The following is a 20,421-nucleotide window of genomic DNA, read 5'->3' as shown; positions in this document are numbered from 1 at the left end:
TTTGTTAGTCTCTAAGGCGCCACAAGTACTCCTTTCTTTTTGCGGATACAGACTAACACGACTGCTACTCTGAAATCTCACAACCCAGTGTCCTCATGTCAGGATGATATGTCAACATGTGACCTAAAAAGCTTGCTAAAAAATAGTGATGCGGACTGCACTAATGTGTATGTACCCAGAAGCTTCGCAGATCTAGCTAGAATACAGCTAGTCCAGAGGTACACGTACAGGAGCTGCAAATCACATACCAGGCTGCCGTGTAGACGTACCCACTGTGTCACAATGAGACGATGCAATATGATCTGTCTAGGTATCTGTAACTGTGCTCATCACCATGGTATCTGAGCTGGAGGTGACACTACACACAGTGTTGTGGTTGGTTAGTAGCACAAATGCCCATCGCTGATAACCACGAGTCAAGAAAAAAAAAGTGACATGTTACTTCTAGCACATCAGATAAGCATCTAACGTGTAATGAGGTGCAATCAGATAGATGTCTATGGAGATTATTTTGCAGGCCAGTGCTTATTTCTACATTTCTGTTTCCAGAGCGTGTTATGTTGTCGTACCTTTCTACCTTCTCCTTCCATAGTGATTTTAAAATCTCCAAGAGCATTTTTCTCCCCTTAAATAAATCAGCAATTTTGAGGGAAAACATTTCCTGATAACATTACAATAAATGACTCTGTTCCCTTCTGAGTGCTACAAGTACTTTTACACTACTCAGAAGCCGCAATCTGAATTCTGGATAATTTGGAAATTAACTTCCAAGCGCAAATACGAATATTGAGTATTAAATAAAAATAAAAAGCTATTTGGTTGGTTTTGGTGTGATATAAATGAGCCTGAATTACAGCCTTCTTCAATACAGCCATTGGCAGAAAATGGGTACATCTTGGCTCTGGAAAAAAGTTAGTTTTCCTCTCACCCAATGTTGTTTTGCTTTAATTGCCCTATCCCTTTTTATCTTTGCTGTGGTAGAAATCAGCGCAATACCGTATGTAGCTGTTAAAATCAGAACAAAAAACCCCACCCCCAACTCCTACACAGATGCATTTCTAGAAAAGGACCAAAGGGTGAACCAGTCAAAAGGGTTGTGGAAACCTAGTGAATATCCCACGGAAGTCCTGTCACTGAACACACTTAAAACTGGAGATGATAAAACCATTCAAGAATATACTCTCGGGAACAATCCAGTATTGTCTGGAAGTTGGATCTAACAAGTCTTCTCCATCTCTGATTCCTATGGTTTTACGTCTGGTCATCTATAGAGGAGGTATTTTGCTGCACTATCTCAGTGACCGGGGATGGGATGGCCTGCCAAAGAGATGATGCTTTTGTTTAAAATTTGTTTTTGCTCCCTTTTGGGAGCACTGGTCTGGGTAACCAGAGGTACTGTGCCCACAGGTACACCGGTATAGCCATCATAACCTCTCTATCGTGGGGGTGCGAAACTCGTATCCAGGAATGTCCTTTGAAAGTGCAGCTGGCCAAGATTTAATAATCATATTGTCAGGAGATCTCAAAGCACTTTACAAAGCAGGTCAGTATCATTCCCCTCCCACATTTTACAGTTGGGGAAACTGAGGCACAGATACTTGCCCAAGGTCACCCAGCAGGCCAGTGACAGAACTGGGAAGAGAATCAAGGTCTCCCAAGTTCCAGTCCAGTGTTCTAACAACTAGGCAGCACTGCTTCCATTTAAAACAAGCTGCTGGAGTAAATCACCAAATGAAGCTCATGCAGCAAAGGCTACCTGCCCCTCCACAATTTGCAAGGACCAATCAGGAAGCTGTGCAACACTCTCTCTCAAGAACTGGACCTCAGCATGACAGCTGCGCGGTTCAAACAATTGGCAATTTCACAGTGAAATTCTCAACAGGGAATAGGACTTGTACTCACCTGGGTCAGGAGCAATGCACTCGCATTTGTACATGGTCACGTAGTCTGGTTTGAAGTCTGCATTGATAGGGTAATACTTAAAGGCTCCGATCATCTTCTTGATAGCATCATAGATGAATATAAAGCTGATGAGGGTGGAGAACCCCTCCTCAGTGAAGCGTGTGATGTACTTTATAATGAAGCTGGCGTCTGTAGCCACCAGGATAAGGCACTGCAGGGCAGAATGTAAGCCGATCCACAGGCGGAACTCCATGTAGTCTATGCCGTTACCTCTGGAATTGTGCACAACAGAAGGTCAGAACAAAATGACAGCCCTGCTCAGGAAAGAGAGATACGGGAACTGAGGGCTCATGGAAAGTGTCACCATATCTGATCTCCAGTGAAAGGAAGAGCCCTCCCCAGAGGGCTCCTTTGACCCCAATAATAATGGCCACTCTCCTGGAAAAAGAAATCAGAGTCTGTGTACTTATATGGCCTCCATTTCCATCCTTGCAACACACCTGTGAAAGAGGGCAGTGCTGGTATCCCCAACTCAGAAGGGGAACTGAAGCACAGAGACTATACGACTTGCCCAAGGTCACATGAATAGTCTGTGGCAGAGCCGGGAATTGAACGTAGGCCTCCAAAGTCCCAGTCTAGTGCCCTAACCACTGCCCCATCCTTCCTCTCTAACTCTGAGGTACAGGGATGGGGATGGATTCAAAGGTGCAATAGAAGAACCCCAGTAGGGGACACCAAGCAGAGAACCCCAGACAGGGTCTCTGCTCCAAGAAGAGATCAAGAGAGTCATCCACAGGACAGGTGTGGCATGAGTTTCCTCACTCTACCCTGCCAATGTTCCCCTAACCAGCACAGCAGCTGCCACTGACAAGGGGGGATCAGAGGTAGCTCAGTCTCCATGGCCCATCCAGTCTTCGGCCACTGGGCTGAGACGGCCAATGACTGGGCTGATTGCCGATGCCCTGCCCCAGTAAGCAAACCCACTGGGGGAGCTCCCCCAGCATCCGCCGAAGAGTAGAGAGAACTGTGGAGAAGTTAGGGAGACGATGGGGGAAGCTCCCTCTGCTAAAAGCAGAGGAGGGGCAGCTGTGTTCCCTTCCCCACTCGCTCTGCTAGTGGTCTCCTGAGCACCTGCTTCAAACTGTTCTCACTGGGAGACCCGCAGAGCTGTAGAGAAGGCTCTTTAGGCTTCTTCTCTATGGTAGACCCACCTGGAGCGCTGCCCACAGCCATAATGACATGGCTAGACGGACGGTATGTAGGCCTCAACCATGACTCTGAACCTGCCCTGCTCTTGTGCCCCGCTCCCCACTTTGGCTCTGAGGGCCGCGATTCTGAGTGAGCTCCACCTACTTGCTGAAGTCGAAGAGTAGCTTTTCGAAGATGAGGATGGGCCCTGTGCTGCTCAGGATAATGAGTGGCTGCCCGGCAAAGAAGCAGAACAGGGAGCCGGCCATCGCCGTGCCGAGGAAGCTCTCCATGACCCCCTTTGGGAAGAGAAACAACGTGGGGAGAAGGTCAGACACATGCACTGGGTTGCACTAGAGGAGTCGTGCCGAGGGGAGGTCTAATCACAGAGCGTGGCTGCAGAACACACTCACGGCAGTTCTCCTGCACTTTCTTCCCGGCCTGCGTCTCACTGGAATCAGGCAGTGCAAGAATCCCCCCTCCATCCCTCAAGACCCGTGTCAGCGGTTTGGGGCAGATACCAAGTTGAATGGGTGTCGGTGAATTACCGCACTTAGCACAGGTGCCGTGCAACATATAGGCAGGAAAAACGCTAGCAGAAGCAGCGATTTCATTACAGACGTGTCGCACTGTGAGGTATCTGTGGGGCTCAGATGTGGCAGTTTGAGGGATTGCAGACTCCAAGACTCCGCCTCAGGCTGAGTGACGGCTATGTCCAAGTCTTAGCTAGGAACGACTTTTCATACCATGGCAGTCATGCCCTGTGCCATGGAGGTGCACCAGTGGGGGGTGGAGTGGGGTGGAAATCTCTGACAGCAACAGGGCAGGGATATTTACCTACCACATTAAGGAGGAGAACTGGCTGCAGCTCCAAAGGAACCTGACCTGCTGCATACGGGTTATAGCAGGATTCACAGCAGCTGGTTATCTGCCGCATGTGTTATCAAGGGGCAGGAGCTGCAATGTCTCACCATGCAGCACAGCTAAGGTATGTGCCAACAAAAACCACCCTGCAAACATTGGGGCATCTAAGGCCAAACTTTCCAGCTGGGGTCCAGCTCTAATAATCCTTTGGAGAAGGAGGAGAACTCCCCGGGCAGCTCTTTGGTTTACCTGGTAGTTGTCTGTAGCATCACCAAGCAGCCCCCCAAATGTTATGGCATTTGTGATGCAGCCCAGGTAAATGAAGAGGATGGCGGAGATAGACTGGATATGAAAGCCTTCATAGAAATCACTGGGGAACCAGGGCAGTTTCCTCTTGATATCCAAATACAGGCCGCCGCAAAACCTGGGGGAGACATGCAGAAGGGGCCCAGGTGTGGCAATCCTGTGAGCTCTCAGTGGAACTAGGCAATTTAGGATTATTATTTGCAGTGTCGTAGTGCCTGGGCTCGGGACCCCACTGCACTAGGTATTGTATAAATGCATAACAAGGATGCGGCCCTGTCCCGAAGAGTTCACGAGGGTGTGCGATAGCAGGGGGTGACTGCAGTTTATGCAGACCTACTTGAGACTAGCTTTAATCAAGCTTTAGTGGGCTAGCCTCACAAGTAATACCCACAGTTCCAGGTGGGCTTGGAGTACTGGGTACTGGAGCAGGTTTTGCTGCAGCTCTCTTGTTCCAGTTGCTTTGCTAGCTAGATTAAAGCTCGCTAAGTTTGGCTACGCAAGCTGCAAACACACCCTGTGATTGCAATGCAGACATACTTTAAGTATGAGAGAAGAGGTGAGTGCAACAAACGGATGAGGAGGGCACAAGCAACCAACGAGCCCCATGCCATCCGTACGCATCAGGGATTGCGTTCTGAGGCACGGATGTTTCTGTGGCACGTGCCGACCCCAAGGTGGAATCTAGCCTGACACTTGCTCCTACTTTTCCTGGCAGCATTTAGCCAGGAGACTAGGTCAAGCAAATTTTGCTTCTTGGCGTTCAGCTGCAAGCATAAGCAATTGTGCATGCATGTGAGACGTTGGGTGGGCAACTCCCCATTTTGTACACTCAAAGGCACTTTTGCACCAACACCCATCAGTGCTGGCCTTCACTTTTGTAAGGATCTGTGTAAATCAAAGCATGACTGAGGCCTCATGGACGTTTGGGGGGGCCATTTGGGAGGGGAGGACTAGGACCATTATCACCAGTGGGGGCGTTGGGGAGTGTGCTGGGAGGGGAGCAGAGGTGCTTGTATCTGGGGTGGGGTGGGAAATGTCATTTATCCTTGAAGGGGAAGGGAATATGCGAGGCCAGAAGGTGGAGGAGGTTGTTGGAGAGGGCTGACAGCATATTGCCCCGAAGCACAGGACCCAGGCTGTCACCATCCGGCGCTCTCGTCGGTGCATTGCACAAGGTTTCAGGGGCTGAGGCTTTGCTTACCTGCCCGTCCAGACAAGCTCTTCTCCAACTTCATGCACAGCTGGCATTTCTCCGTCATCACTGCCACTGCCGCCCCCTCCACCACTGCCGCCCCCTCCTGCAGCTCCTCCTGCAGTGCCGTTCATCTGCCCTGCTTCGTTCAGCGAGAACACGGATTTCCTGAGAGAGACACTGGGGGCCATGACGGGAACAACAGCGCTTCAGCAGCATCTCCCCTCTCCTGAGGAAGGGCTCAAAGCACTTCACAACCAGCAGGAGGTCATCTAGTCCAACCCCCTGCTCAAAGCAGGGCCAATCCCCAACTAATTCCTAATTCCCCTTTGTAGACGGGGATAATTGAGGCACATGGAGGTGAAGCAACTTCTCCAAGGTCACACAGAGAATCAGGACTTCCAGGAGTCTTGACTCCCAAGAGCCCCCTTTAGGGCCTCCCTTTAGCACAGTTGTGTCTGGAGCAGCATTTTGATTTTTGGTTGGATTTGCGTTTAGGATAATCTAGGGCTTCCAATAATAAGTAAAAACACCTAGCTCTCCTAGAGCATGTTTTATCTCATCTCAAAGCACTGCACGGTATCATCTCCATTTTACAGATGGAGAAACTGAGGCACAGCAACTTGGCCAAGGTCACCCAACACACCAGTGGCAGAGCCAGAAATGGACCCCAGCCTTCCAGTGCTCCCCCAGACGCCCCCCCCCCCCCGCACACACACTCCAGTGCTCTGGACTCTAGGCCACACTGGAGGGCTCTGCCCATTTATTGCAGAGTGAAGTACAGAATGACCTGAACCTGTGATTGTGGGTGAGGCAGACAGATTCTTGCACAACCTGGTCTAGTCTACACAAAAGCCGAGGGTGGTGTAGGAGCCTTGAGTTTTATACCAGCTACCAGGTGCCTGTTATTTCCTTTAATGGCATAGATCATTAGCTTATTGTTATTTATCCATTTACATGGAACCTTCACAAGCCTCACAGTCACCTTAGAGGCTTATAGATGATACGTATAGAAATCGCTTCCATTTACCCACAAGCAGCCATTGTAACACGGCCAGCCACATTGCAACAACTGCCAGAGGTGAGGAATGGTGCAACACAAGAGGTGAGGAATGGTGCATATTGAAGAATCGCAAAGCCCACATTTGGATTTCCTTGAGAAAACCATTTAAAAAAAATATGAAACATTAAAAAAATGCTTTCCATGAGGGACAGAGGTCTAACCCAGCCCCCAGCATTCTCTTCACTAACACCCGACATGCTGCTCTTGGGCAAAACCTGGCCACGGGGGGGGGTTACCCAGGAGGTGCAGTTAGAAAATTAGTTCAACTCTCCACCCACCTTCTCTGTTCCTGGAGTTTTTCCTACCAATAGGAGAGAAAAACTCACACATACTCCAGTTTAAGTCATGTGCACACACTGCGAGATAATCGATCTTTAGTTATTGGATTATGCATCACGAAAAACGGAGCATACTGTAGCCAGGAGTGGGATATATTTCGGTAAGGTGTCATTTGGATCTAGCATTTCTCTTGCCCCAAAAAACAACTCTCCACAGCCTGTGATTGTCCTATAAGTCTTGAGAAAGTTGGTATTTTTCTCCTTAAAGTGCCAGCTGCTGGAGGCAGGGGATGAGCTAGCTTTTACTTAAAAAAGTAAGTTTCCAGAGAAACTGGTTGCAGAGAAAAACTTGAAAATGTGACCTCTAAGGGTGTGTCTACACAGTGAGCAGCGCTCCAGAGCGGCGAGTCTCAGAGCCTGGCGCTACAGACTCATGGGGCTCCTGCTAAGGTTCTAAAAAGAGCTACGCTCCCTCTGTTGGCTTCAAAGCCCGATCTGTAGCCCGAGACCAAATCTCTGCATGGCTATTTTTAGCACGAGCCTGGATCTGTAGACGCGCGCTCGGAGGCTTGCTGCCACGGGCCGCTGCTCGCTGTGCAGATGCCACCCTAAAAAGCTCAAAACCCGGAAGGCAAATAAAAACGCTTGAGTTTGGCAACTCCAAAAAGCGCTATGGAATCTTTCTATCTTATGCCACAGTAAGGGAGCATGTCGCAATCTTTAGCGTATTTTGTCCTCGCAAAATGAGGTCCTCCATGCAGCAAAAGCGCTGGAAGGTTGTTCCAGAGCGTTCTGGCCCTGGCACAAGAGACGGATGGATCCCTACATAATTTGTACCCCCCAGTTTAGAGGGTTACATGCTCACAGATTACTTTAGCATCTGAGTGCAATGCTTGCATCTTGGCTTGAAAGAAGAGATGGTACTTAAGTAACTTTGCATTGAGTCACAGAAAATATTATACAGGGCAGATTCCTTAAAGATTCCTCATAGTAGCTATGTTTACATTTGTCTAAAAAGGGATAGTGCCGAGTTCCTAAACACAGAGGCTGAATGCTAGTAATGGCCAGGCTAATACAAATTCTGCTAATGAATTGCCACATTTAATCCGTTTCATTGGCTTTGTTACCCAAAATTCAGCTCAGCTACAGCTCATTGAGTCTGATGCTGCTCCACTGGTTGTGCTGGTTTTACATCAGTGTAATTCCATGGACTTTATTTACACCACTGTGACTATGCACAGAATCAAGTTCATTATGCTGCTAATAATAATACTTAGCTTTTATAGAGTGCTTTTTAATCCATAGATTTCAAAGTGCTTTACAAAGGGGATCAGTAACATAATCCCCATTTTATAGATGGGAAAATTGAGGCACACGGAGTTGCCTAAGATTACCCAGTAGCAGAGCCAGGAACAGAACCCTGGTCTCCCGAGTCCCAGTCCAGTGCACTATTCAACTGCACTGCAATTAACACCACCTACCTCTTCTCAGCAGAAGGTACTTTTTTGGGTGGCTCTATTCTAATGTTTGGATCCCACTCCCCTGGTGGGAGGACAATGACTTCATCCAGAAACTCATCTATTCCTGCAATCAGGTCATCTCGGTCCCTGGCCTTGTAGGCCACATCACTGAAAAGCTGGAAATACACAGAGCAGGCAAACTGTTAGCTAGGCAGTGGGAGAGATGGAAGAACCAATTCTGCTAGAAGAAGCGTCAGGCTTCATCTAAAATGCTTTCTAGATCACAGAGATTTTGGACCACGGATTGTGGCTCGCTCATTGCTAGTGTGAACATCTGTGCTTGTGAATAATATCTGAATGAATCTGTGCTGCATACTGGAATTTCACACACTCACTGGGATAGAACTTAGACCCTCCTGCTCTAAAAGCCCAGTTCCCTGTCATCTGAACGAAAGAAGAATCTTTCCTAAGTGTTGGCAATATGGAACCTATGACACACAGCTGAACGGATTCTATCCAAGGGAGGACAGCAGTGGATGGGCACGCGTATACATACACACAAACCAATATTTTAACTTTATTCCTATGGGCAGATCCCTCAGCTGATGTATCTCCATTGACTTCCATGGAATTGCACAGATTTTTACAGCACCTGCCAAAATAGTCTTACGGTTTTCATTCTGGTCCTGGAGCTCTGATGGGACGTCTCATTTCACCTCTGGGAAATCCCGTAAATGTATGGACTGCCTGGACGTAGTGTACGTGAAGGGAATGCTACAGGAGCAGGGCTCTGCAGTCAGATTTACTTACATCATCGACCATGAGGGTAGCGATAGCTCGGCCGATTTCATTGTAGGATTTTGCCTTTCCTGAAGGACCCAGGAGAATAAAAAGGAACCTGGTAAAAGAACAGAACTCATGAGCTAATGGCCATCTTTGCACTGTGTGGTTTAAATTACAACTTTTGACAGTATGCAGGATCTGGTCTAAAGGTATTTGGTAACTATTCCAATAGGAGCAGTGGTGGCAAACAATCAATCTAACTCATTTCAAGATGGAGCTTGATAAAGTTATGAGCTGGGTTATATGACAAGGTTACCTGCAATAGCAGGGGACTGGGCTCAATGGCCCAAGATAGAATCATAGAAGATTAGGGTTGGAAGGACCTCAGGAGGTCATTTAGTCCAACTCCCTGCTCAAAGCAGGACCAACCCCAACTAAATCATCCCAGCCAGGCCAACCTTAAAATCTCTAAGGATGGAGATTCCACCACCTCCCTAGGTAACGCATTCCAGTGCTTCACCACCCTCCTAGTGAAAAAGTTTTTCCTAATATCCAATGTAAACTTCCCCCACTGCAACTTGAGACCATTACTCCTTGTTCTATCATCTGGTACCACTGAGAACAGTCTAGATCCATCCTTTTTGGAACCCCCTTTCAGGTAGTTGAAAGCAGCTATCAAATCCCCCCTCGCTCTTCTCTTCTGCAGACTAAATAATCCCAGTTCCCTCAGCCTCTCCTCGTAAGTCATGTGCTCCAGCCCCCTAATCATTTTTGTTGCCCTCCACTGGACGCTTTCCAATTTTTCCACATCCTCCTGCACAAAACTGGACACAGTACTCCAGATGAGGCCTCACCAATGCCGAATAGAGGGGAATGATTATGTCTCTCGATCTGCTGACGATGCTCCTACTTATACAGCCCAAAATGCTGTTAGCCTTCTTGGCAACAAGGGCACACTGCTGACTCATATCCAGTTCTCGTCCACCGTAACCCCTAGGTCTTTTTCGGCAGAACTGCTGCCTAGCCACTCAGTCCCAAGTCTGTAGCAGTGCATGGGATTCTTCCGTCCTAAGTGCAGGACTTTGCATTTGTCCTTGTTGAACCTCATCAGATTTCTTTTGGACCAATCCTCCAATTTGTCTAGCTCCCTCTGTATCCTATCCCTACCCTCCAGCGTATCTACCACTCCTCCCAGTAAAGATGTCCCTTCCAGTCCTGGGCTCCTATGTAAGCAGTTTAGCTGCTCAAGAAATGCAGGATTAGGCCCTTTGATTTTCACCAGTTGGGTCTCTCAGATACGGCCTACTCCAGCTCCCGCTTCAACCCCAGGGAGTCTCTCCATCAAGTTCAATAGGACTTTGTGTGTCAACTCAAACTATCACAGCATGTCCCCTTCTAATGGCTAGAAAGTACAGAACACGTAATGAGCCTGCTACTGACTTAGAGTTAATGGATCTGGCCCTTTATTACAAGCCAGAGAGGCTTGTAGACCCAGAGGGCCCAGGTACAATCCCACAGATAATGTAATCAGGGTTGTGGTTACAGCTACACAAGGGTCTCCTCCCCTTCAAATAGTGGCTGGTCACTGGGATGTGTGACTTGAAATGTAGGAAACCTTTAATACCTGTAAGTACCAGAAATCCTGTTCTCATGAGAATCCCAGCACCGTTTTGCAGACTCGAGCAGGAGGGCTGGAACAATTTGTATAGTAGGGGTGCTGAGAGCCATTGAACCAAACTATAAACCCTGGATAGGATGGAAACCACGTCAAGCCAGGGGGTGCTGCAGCACCCACAGCACCAGCATCTGTGGACTCAAAGCAGTTTGAAGATGCAACCTATTCGAACAGGAACAACTCAGCATTTTTGATCACTGTCCAAAAGGTGAGCTTTTCAAAAGCTCTCAGAGCAGGCCCAACTTTGCTGCTACCAGCAACGACGTTAAAACTCCCATTGACTTTAACAGAAGCAGAGTTAGGCCACCGTGGAGAGTTTTTGAGCATCTTCCCCCAAAGCATTCTACTATTGTTGCTCTATGTAGCCCCAGCAAATCCTGGCAATGCAAGCCAGATCCTATTGATGTCTACAGTTCATGGCAGGGATGTGCATGGAGCTAAATATTTGCCTTAGCCTTCGTTTCATTTGGGGCTTTTGGAAATATTTTTTTTTTTACAAGTCTCAAGGAAGCACTTCTGGACCCCCCAAAATGTGATCTGCTCTTCTGATGGTATATCAGTCCCTGAATGGTGAAAATACCATAAGGAGACCAGACCTTGTGCTACTCTTACTATCTTAGGTCCTTATCTGGCCCCCCGTTACTCTTGTCTCTGAGCGCCTCATGACCTTTAATGGATTTATCCTCACAACACTGCTGAGAGGGAGGGAAGTATTTTTATCTCAACTTTTACAGATGAGAACTAAAACCCAGGTAAGGCAAGTGATGTGCCCAAGGTCACACAGGAAATAGGGGATAGAGCAGGGAACTGAATCCAGGTCACTCAAGTCCTAAGCTAGTGCCCAACCAGTGGGCAATGCTTCCTCTCTGGCTCCACCAAACAGGCCCCTGGGTTAAAATTAAAAAATAAACTGATTAAAGTACTTAAATATTTAGAATAATATCTAATAAAATACTAAATATTGTATCAAATATACTAATATAAACATGTGGTTTTATGCGGGTTACTCCAGAACCCAAGTGCCAAGCCTTACTTTTCCAAAGAGGCATTTAAACACCCTATAACAGGGGTGGGCAAACTTTTTGGCCCGAGGCCCACATCTTGGTATGGAAATTGTATGGTGGGCCACAAATGCTCACAAAATTGGTGGTTGCGGTGCGGGAGGGGGGGAGGGCTTCAGCTGGTGATGTGGGTTCTGGGGTGGGGCTGGGGAGTTGGGGGTGAAGGAGGGTGCTCCAGTTGGGACCAAGGGGCTCAGGGGGTGGGAGGGGGATCAGGGCTGGGGCAGGGGTGCAGGAGCGGGTCACGGGTGCAGGCTCCAGGCAGCGTTTACCTCAAGCAGCTCCCGGAAGCAGCAGCATGTCCTCCCTCAGCTCCTATGCAGAGGTGCAGCCAGGAGGCTCTGCGTGCTGCCCTGTCTGCAGGCACCACCCCTGCAGCTCCCACTGGCCACAGTTGCCAGCCAATGGGAGCTGCGGGTGCAGTGTGCAGAGCCCCCAGCTGCCCCTATGCATAGGAGGCGGAGGGGCGACACGCTGATGCTTCTGGGAGCCACGCGGAGACCTGGCATGCATGGAGCAGGGCAAGCCCCGAACCCCGCTCCCCGGCTGGAGCAGGGCAAGCCCCGGACCCCGCTCCCCGGCTGGAGCTCGAGGGCCGGATTAAAATGTCTGAAGGGCCGGATGCAGCCCCCAGGCCATAGTTTGCTCACCCTTGCCCAATAATATATCTGATGCAATATTGGCAGACATACTTCCTGAGTTCCTCTCTACTGAGGGTGCCTAATTGCAAATCCATGTTGATCGTCAGAACCAACAATTAGATGATAATTGGAAGAAATGATTTTGTGAGTAAACAAGCTATATAATCAGCTGCCTTGAAAATCTGAAGTGAAGCACAGTTTGGAATATTAGTAGTGAGTGAAATTCACCCGTTCTGTGGGCCAGCACAAGGCTATGTGCCAGATAAACCTTCCTCTGAGCGAGAGCCAACATCGGAGCTTAGAGTTCAGAGACGTGCATCTCCATCTTTTTGGGCACTGATGTATGGAGGTGAGTTGGGGTGGACCAAGGGACCTGCAGAATATTCTATGCCCCTGAGCGAAGCAGACCCAGAAATCTGCAGCCCACTAGTTAAAGAGTGTAAGCAGCATTTACGTGGTGCATGCGCTTTGCACTGTCCCCTTTCATCCACTGTGCTCTTTTCATTTGTAAATATCAAAGTACTTAAGGTCAGTATCATTATACTCATTCTACACATGGAGAAACTAAGGCACAGAGCAGGAAAGGGGATTCATACACCGAGTCAGTCGCAGAGCTGGGAACTGAACCAAGGAGTCCCGATTCCGAAATTAGCCATCAAACGCTGCAAGAAAATATAGGTTAATAAAAGCTCTAGTCTCTCTCCAGTCCATGTAGGACCTGGCTGCCCCACTATCATTAGTGAAAGTTACATGGGCCATTTGAACAGTGCATTCGATCTTAGGAATCAGTAGCCTCCTGAGACAAGGGAAGAAAATGTTGTCCCAGCTAACATGGAAGGTAACATGCTATACTACTAGAGGTGGGCAACGTTTTTTGGCCGAAAATTTTCTGTCAAAAAATGCAGATTTGGCAACACAAATATTTTGCAAATTCATGTCAGTTTTGTTGAATTGTTTGGGGGACCCACCCCCCTCCAAAATTCTAAAAAAACCACCAAAATACTAAAAAGTCTTCTCTCCATTTGAAATGACTGTTTGCTTTGAAATTTCCTCCAATTCTATTTCAAATGTTGAAATGGTTTGAAAAACACTAGCAATCAAAATAAAATGTTTTGTTTCAGGTCAAATGAAACATGTTTGACCCAAAACTATTTTATTTTAACTTTTTACTTTCTGGTTTGCCGGAATTTTTTTAAACATGGTTCATTTTGGGTTGACCTACAACGATTTTTTTTAACCTTGATTTTTCAAAATGGCTAGCGAATCCAAAAGTCTGTTATTCACTCAGCTCTAATTAGACCTCTTAGGAATCTGTAGCTGTCCAGAGACAGGGGAAGAAAATATTGTCCCACCTAATCTGGAAGGTAAGGTGTGCAATACTGCATCAGGTTAACATGAGAGTTTACAGCTGAAGCCCCAGTTCTGAACCACCAATACCTTTCTTCAGTTCTTGCAAAAGCACATTTTGTTTGTTTAAACAGCTGCGCACCTAGTGGGGACGGGAACTTCCGTCACCCCGCCCAGCATGGTGGACTGTATGAGCCTCACAAATGCCACAAATGGCTTATCCAGGAAGTCCACTTCTCCCACCAGGACATTGGAGGCTTCCGCATCTTTGGGGATCTTCTTTATGAATTTATTTTTTAGCTGTTGGGGGAAAAGAAAGAGTTCAATGATGGGTCAGATCTTCCTTTTCTTTTCTTTTTTCTTTTTTTAAAACAACACCATGACAACCTATTTCTGCTTGACATTTAGGATGTTAAAAACTGCTGAGCTCCTGCTGTGAAATTGGAGTTTTCCCCTTTCCTCTAAGCATATAGTCACACTTGGGTATGAGTTACTAAGTTAAGGCAAATCAAAAATATGAAATCAATGCACTGAATTAAAGCATTTTAAACCCACATTGATGTGGATGCTTCTCAATCAGGAGTAAAATGGCCTTGGTTTTCTGTAACTTAATCCTCCTTGGCAAATTTCACATCCCATGCTGCACTGTGACAAGGTACGTCTCCGCTGCAATCAGGATTGATTGATTGCAGCTCAGGTAGGCATGCCCCAGCTAGCGTTGATCTAGATGTGCACAAAACACCACTGAACTGCAGTGGAGACATACCTATGATGGTGTCGACACTCTTTGAGAGCGGAGATTCTTATGCATCCCCCTGACTCCAGGAGCTGGGGCTTCAAGAAACACATTAGATACCACAAAACTCATGATAAAATTGTCAGAGTGGGCAACATTGAAATCCATCCTCGCTGGGAACAGCCCATAAGCATGTGCTAACCTTTAAGTGCTTAAATCTGAGATGCTTCAAATCGGACTTGAGCGCATTGAGGCAAGTTCAGCACATGCTGAAGTGCTGTCCTGAATAAGGGCCTAAATAAACACAACACTACACATCACCTCCAAATTGGACCCACAAAACACCCACACTCAAGTATGACAAAAGAGCAGGTCTTTCCACCGGCTCCCCACATGTAATAAGGAAGGAGGATTCATCGTAATAGGTAGCTTGAGCTTCCATTTTGTAGTTCATTCTCCCAGATCTCTTCTTCGGAAAGGGAGCAGATAATTGTAGGCGGTGGCCTCATTTCACAGATTTATCCTTGGGTCTTTTGTCGCCTGCAGCCTTTTCATTATTAGTGTAAAAGGGTTCAATACAAACCCAGGCAGGATGTTGTTATAATCTATATGCCAGCATGAGGAGAGGCATGTGAGCCGGGCAGCAAGCTCCCCCCATTCTAATCTTTTAAATCCAAATGGGGGGAAAAAAATAATAAAGCCACTCCTCCGATACAGCTTGGAATAAGCAAGAGCAGGAGTTAAGGGTGACCACTAAGCTTCATGAAAAACTTTAAAAGTCCCTTTGTAGTGGGTCTAATAGGCTAATTAAAAACCAACATTCTTTGGAACAAAATGGTTTGCATATCTTAGCGTTAACCCTTGATGCACTGAAGTTTGATTGCAATATTTGGATTTTCTTATCAGGGAATTTGCTTTAATTACAGCAGCTCTGAACTAAGAGCACCCACTGGTAAAGTCTGACTGTGGAGAGCTCTTAAGCAATATTTCCCATGGTAAATTCTTTTCCCAAACAGTCCACACACTCTGCTTCCATTAATTTATGTAAATGCCAATCAGCGCCCTGGAAAGGGTGCGATTCTGGTATCCAGGCTGCAATCCTGAAGCCCACTGGATGCATTACTGAGCAAGTGATCATCACAGAAAGAGTCTCTACACCTATTTCAATCAGACTAAACCACAAAGGCTGCACCCCCACTCTGCGGGAGCCTCTCTTCCAGCTCCATCTCACATAGATCGCATGGCTAGAAGGGACTGCTGTGATCATCTGATGTGACCGCTTGTATAACACAAGCCAGAGGACTTCCCTGAATTAATTCCTGTGTAAGGTCGACAACACTATCATAACAAAGCCATGGCTACCCAAGACTTCCAGGTTGTCACTCTGCCACACTGACAGCGGGGGATAGAACACAGATCCACATCCATGATCCACAGATCCCTCCCCAGCTTAGCTAAGAGGGAATCTCTTTAAGCACTCAGCAATAAGGGACTGTGACAGAGTTTTCCCATAGGGTGACCAAATGTCCTGATTTTACAGGAACAGTCCCGATTTTGGGGGCTTTTTCTTATATAGGCACCTATTACTCCCCACCCCATCCCGATTTTTTACACTTGCTATCTTGTCACCCTAGTCACACACCAGTGGGTCCTGGGAAGGTTCCAGATGGGTCACCACATCCAGGGTTGGACAAATTTATGACTGGCACCCGGCCTGGGTAAACAAACACTTCTCTCAGCCCGGTGCAGACGGGAAGCCTGGAGGGATGGGTTTTGGAGCCTGCCTCAACCAGCATAGCGGGGCCTAGCTCCCTGCTCCGGCTGTTGTGACCTGCTCAGGTTTGGCCCGGCCACCCCTCTGTCACAGGCCAAACCCGAATGGCGCTGCAATCCTGTATGCCAGGTTGCAGCCGGACTGAGATTAGGGTTGCGGTGCCAAGGCAGAGGATACATATATGTAATGGTGGGTCATCAAATAAATAAATAATAATTAAAAAAAAAAAAAAAAGACAAAATGCAGTTGGGAGGGCCGCCATACTAAAAAGTTTGGGAACTCCAGGGCTATGAGTAGTTCCGATTGCACATGCTGAAAGTCAAGCTTGCCTTTTGTAGCCTGGAACAAAGAGCGGAGTGCTGACATTATAATGTGACATGGCTTCCTCTTTGCTGGATGAAAAGGAGTACTTGTGGCACCTTAGAGACTAACAAATTTATTAGAGCATAAGCTTTCGTGAGCTACAGCTCACTTCATCCAATGAAGTGAGCTGTAGCTCACGAAAGCTTATGCTCAAATAAATTTGTTAGTCTCTAAGGTGCCACAAGTACTCCTTTTCTTTTTGCGAATACAGACTAACACGGCTGCTATTCTGAAACCTGTCTTTGCTGGATGGCAGTATACACGGGGCTCCAAGAGGGAGTTTTGCATCTGAGGTTCCCCACTGTGCAGGGCAAATAAAAGAGCAGGATTTCCTTGATGAGGCACCTTCCCCCACCTCAAGCCCATTGCTCCTGTACCAAACAGGAGTATAGCCAGTAAACAACAACAGTACCTGGCATTTCTCCAGGGCCCAAAGCATTAACTCATTGATCTTCACCCTGACCCTGAAAGGTAAGTATGTGCACCGCCTGCGTACAGATGGGAAAACTACGGCATGGAGAAGTGAAGGAATTCATGCAGGGAAAATGTGGGGCAGAGATGGGAAGAAAACCCAGATCTCCCGGCTCATAGGTCTGTGCTTTAATTTGATGTGAGGGGGGAAAAAAAAAAAAAAAAAAGGCAAAGCGATGCATGGATAGGATTGAAAGCAGCCTAGCTCCTACTCCAGTACAGGAACATGTGGATTTTTAACCATCCCTACACTCCAAGTAGCAACATGCCACTGAGGAATTCCTATTGACTTAAATAGGGGCAGGACGGAGCTGTAAAAATAGCACTGTGGGGTTCTACACTGATCCTCTCTCGTTAGCCGCCAGTTCAAATTCGGTCAGGGTACAAGCCAAAGGATGGTTTGTCTAATGTCACCAGGATTCTGCAAATCCATCTAGTTTGTTCTTTCCCCCATCAACGCTAGTAACAGAGATTCTGCCCATCAGAAAGTGTCTGAAAAAAATCAGTGGATAATGCACAAGGCAGAAAAGAATCCAGCTCTCCCCTCTCTGGCTGTAATTACTCCACACAATCTTGTGTGTGTCAGCAGAGCTAGCAGAGCTGGCTTGTATGCACAGGAAGCAAATATGTGGAATAGGGAAGTTACATTTCTTGCAAACTAGTAACCACAGGACCTCAGCAGTGTTACGGCAGAATGACTTCCCAAATGTTGGGAAATATGAGTCAGATTTACAGATTCCAAGGCCAGGAAGTACCACGATGATCATCTAGTCTGACCTCCTATATGACAGGCCAGAAACTTGCCCCACAATAACTCCTAGAGCAGAGCTTTTAGAAAAACATCCATCTTGATTGAAAAATTGTCATTCATGGAGAATCTACCACAACCCCTGGTAGATTAACCACTGGAACAATTACTCTCACTGTTAAAAAATGTACGCCTTATTTCTGATCTGAATTTGTCTAGCTTCCACTTCCAGACATTGGATCATGTTAGACCTCTCTCTGCTAGAGTGAAGAGCCCATTGTTAAAATATTTGTTTTCCATGAAGATATATATATAGACTGTAATCAAATTACCTCTTAACCTTCTCTTTGCTAAGCTAAATAGATTGAGCTTTTTGAGTCTACCATTATAACGCAAGTTTTCTAATCCTTAATCATTCTTGTGGCTCTTTTCTGACCCCTCTCCAACTTATCAACATTCTTGAATTGTGGGCACCAGAACTGGACACAATATTCCAGTGATGGTTGCATCAGTACCATATATAGAGGGAAAATAACCTTGCTGCTCCTACTCGAGATTTCCCTGTTTATGCACCCCAGGATCCTATTAGCTCTTTTGGTCACTGTATCACACTGGGGAGCTCATGTTTGGCTGATTATCCACCATGACCCCCAAATCTTTTCCAGAGTCACTGCTTCCCAGGATAGAGTCCCCAATCCTGCATTCTGGGTTCATCCATGCATATATTTACATTTAGCTGTATTAAAACAAACAAACATACTGTTTGCTTGTCCCCAGTTTACCAAGCAAGCCAGATTGCTCTGCAACAGTGACTTGTTCTTTTCATTATTTACCACGTCCCCAATTCTTGGGTCATCTGAAAACTTTATCAGTGACAACTTTGTGTTTTCTTCCAGGCCATTGATAAAAATGTTAAATAGCATCACATGTGCTGGATAGAAAAGAATAAGACGTCACTGGTAAGGTTTTGCATTAGAGTGCAAGCTTAATGAAGCCAGCATATGCACTGCTTTTTGGTATTTGCTGAAGATGGTATTCACTGCCCAAGACCTTCATTTCCAAGACCATTCCAGGCAATATAAAGGTGGAAGGGACTGCACGAGTCTTTCCCCTTAACTTTTTATTTCCATGCTTTCATGCTTTTGCATGGATGAATTGTGTCCTGCCTCAACCTTAACTGTTAATGAATGCAGTTTTTTCATCGAATCCTAGGACTGGAAGGGATCTCGAGAGGTCATCTAGTTCAGTTCCTGCACTCATGGCAAGACTAAGTATTATCTAGACCGTCCCTGTTTTGTTTGCTAATCAGATGTGTGTGTCCATTAAAAGAAGTTGTGCAAACTCTCTAGGGCCGATTCAAATGTGGCATCACTGAGCAGTCATTCCACTGAAGTCAATGCAGTTACAAAAGTGTATGATGGGCAGGACGAAATGAAAATCGGGTCTTCTCTTTTTATTGTAATAGGCCAACTCCTGAAACTGTTAGTCAAAAAGCTTGTTTAAAGTAAATGGAAGTTTTGCTGGAGGTATGAAAACTGAGTAGGGAGCTCAGGATATGGCTCAGTACGGTAAACTGTGACCCTACATAATGACAGGTTTCAGAGTAGCAGCCATGTTAGTCTGTATTCTCAAAAAGAAAAGGAGAACTTGTGGCACCTTAGAGACTAACAAATTTATTAGAGCATAAGCTTTCGTGAGCTACAGCTCACTTCACCGGATGCATTTGGTGGAAAAAACAGTGGGGAGATTGATATATATACACACACACACACACACACACACACACACACACAGAACATGAAACAATGGGTTTATCATACACACTGTAAGGAGAGTGATCACTTAAGATGAGCCATCACCAGCAGCGGGGTGTGGGGGGGGGAGTAGGAAAACCTTTCATGGTGACAGGCAAGGTAGGCTATTTCCAGCAGTTAACAAGAATATCTGAGGAACAGTGGGGGGTGGGGGGGGGGAGAAATAACAACATGGGGAAATAGTTTTACTTTGTGTAATGAAATGATGAGTCATTACACAAAGTAAAACTATTTCCCCATGTTGTTATTTCTCCCCCACCCCACCCCCACTGTTCCTCTGATATTCTTGTTAACTGCTGGAAATAGCCTACCTTGCCTGTCACCATGAAAGGTTTTCCTCCTTTCCCTCCCCTGCTGCTGGTGATGGCTCATCTTAAGTGATCACTCTCCTTACAGTGTGTATGATGAAACAATGGGTTTATGTTCTCTCTCTCTCTCTCTCTGTGTGTATAGATATATCTATCTATCTATCTTCCTCTCTGTTTTTTCCACCAAATGCAGCCGATGAAGTGAGCTGTAGCTCACAAAAACTTATGCTCTAATAAATTTGTTAGTTTCTAAGGTGCCACAAGTACTCCTTTTCTTTTTTAGACCCTACAATGTACCTCCATTAAATAAACTTTAGGAGAGGAAGCCTCGTCCAATAGCTAAAGCACAGGAGAGGGAGTCAGGAGATCAGGATTCAATAATACCAGCACTCACACCAATTTGTGAGAGCTTGGACGTGTCTCTTAATATCTCTGTGTGACTCAATT

General features: G+C 46.5%; 1 protein-coding gene across 9 annotated transcripts in view; it reads right to left on the bottom strand.

The window, feature by feature from the left end:
• Positions 1-20,421, bottom strand: part of SLC4A5 (solute carrier family 4 member 5) — a 126,299-nt gene that overhangs the window by 38,669 nt on the left and 67,209 nt on the right. For all 9 annotated transcript variants that reach the window (XM_043503200.1, XM_038384613.2, XM_043503194.1 and 6 more), the window contains 7 exons: positions 13,903-14,060; positions 9,064-9,151; positions 8,275-8,429; positions 5,462-5,620; positions 4,204-4,378; positions 3,256-3,389; positions 1,903-2,174 (listed from right to left, as the gene is read on the bottom strand). In XM_043503200.1, the coding sequence (XP_043359135.1) occupies positions 1,903-2,174; positions 3,256-3,389; positions 4,204-4,378; positions 5,462-5,620; positions 8,275-8,429; positions 9,064-9,151; positions 13,903-14,060 (1,141 nt within the window). The remainder of the gene's footprint in view (positions 1-1,902; positions 2,175-3,255; positions 3,390-4,203; positions 4,379-5,461; positions 5,621-8,274; positions 8,430-9,063; positions 9,152-13,902; positions 14,061-20,421) is intronic.

The sequence above is a fragment of the Dermochelys coriacea genome, chromosome 26 (genome assembly GCF_009764565.3).
Source record: "Dermochelys coriacea isolate rDerCor1 chromosome 26, rDerCor1.pri.v4, whole genome shotgun sequence".
In the NCBI taxonomy this organism is placed as follows: domain Eukaryota; kingdom Metazoa; phylum Chordata; order Testudines; family Dermochelyidae; genus Dermochelys; species Dermochelys coriacea.
The sequence above is the reverse complement of the archived record's forward strand: the minus strand, read 5'-3'. Positions and strand labels throughout refer to the sequence as shown.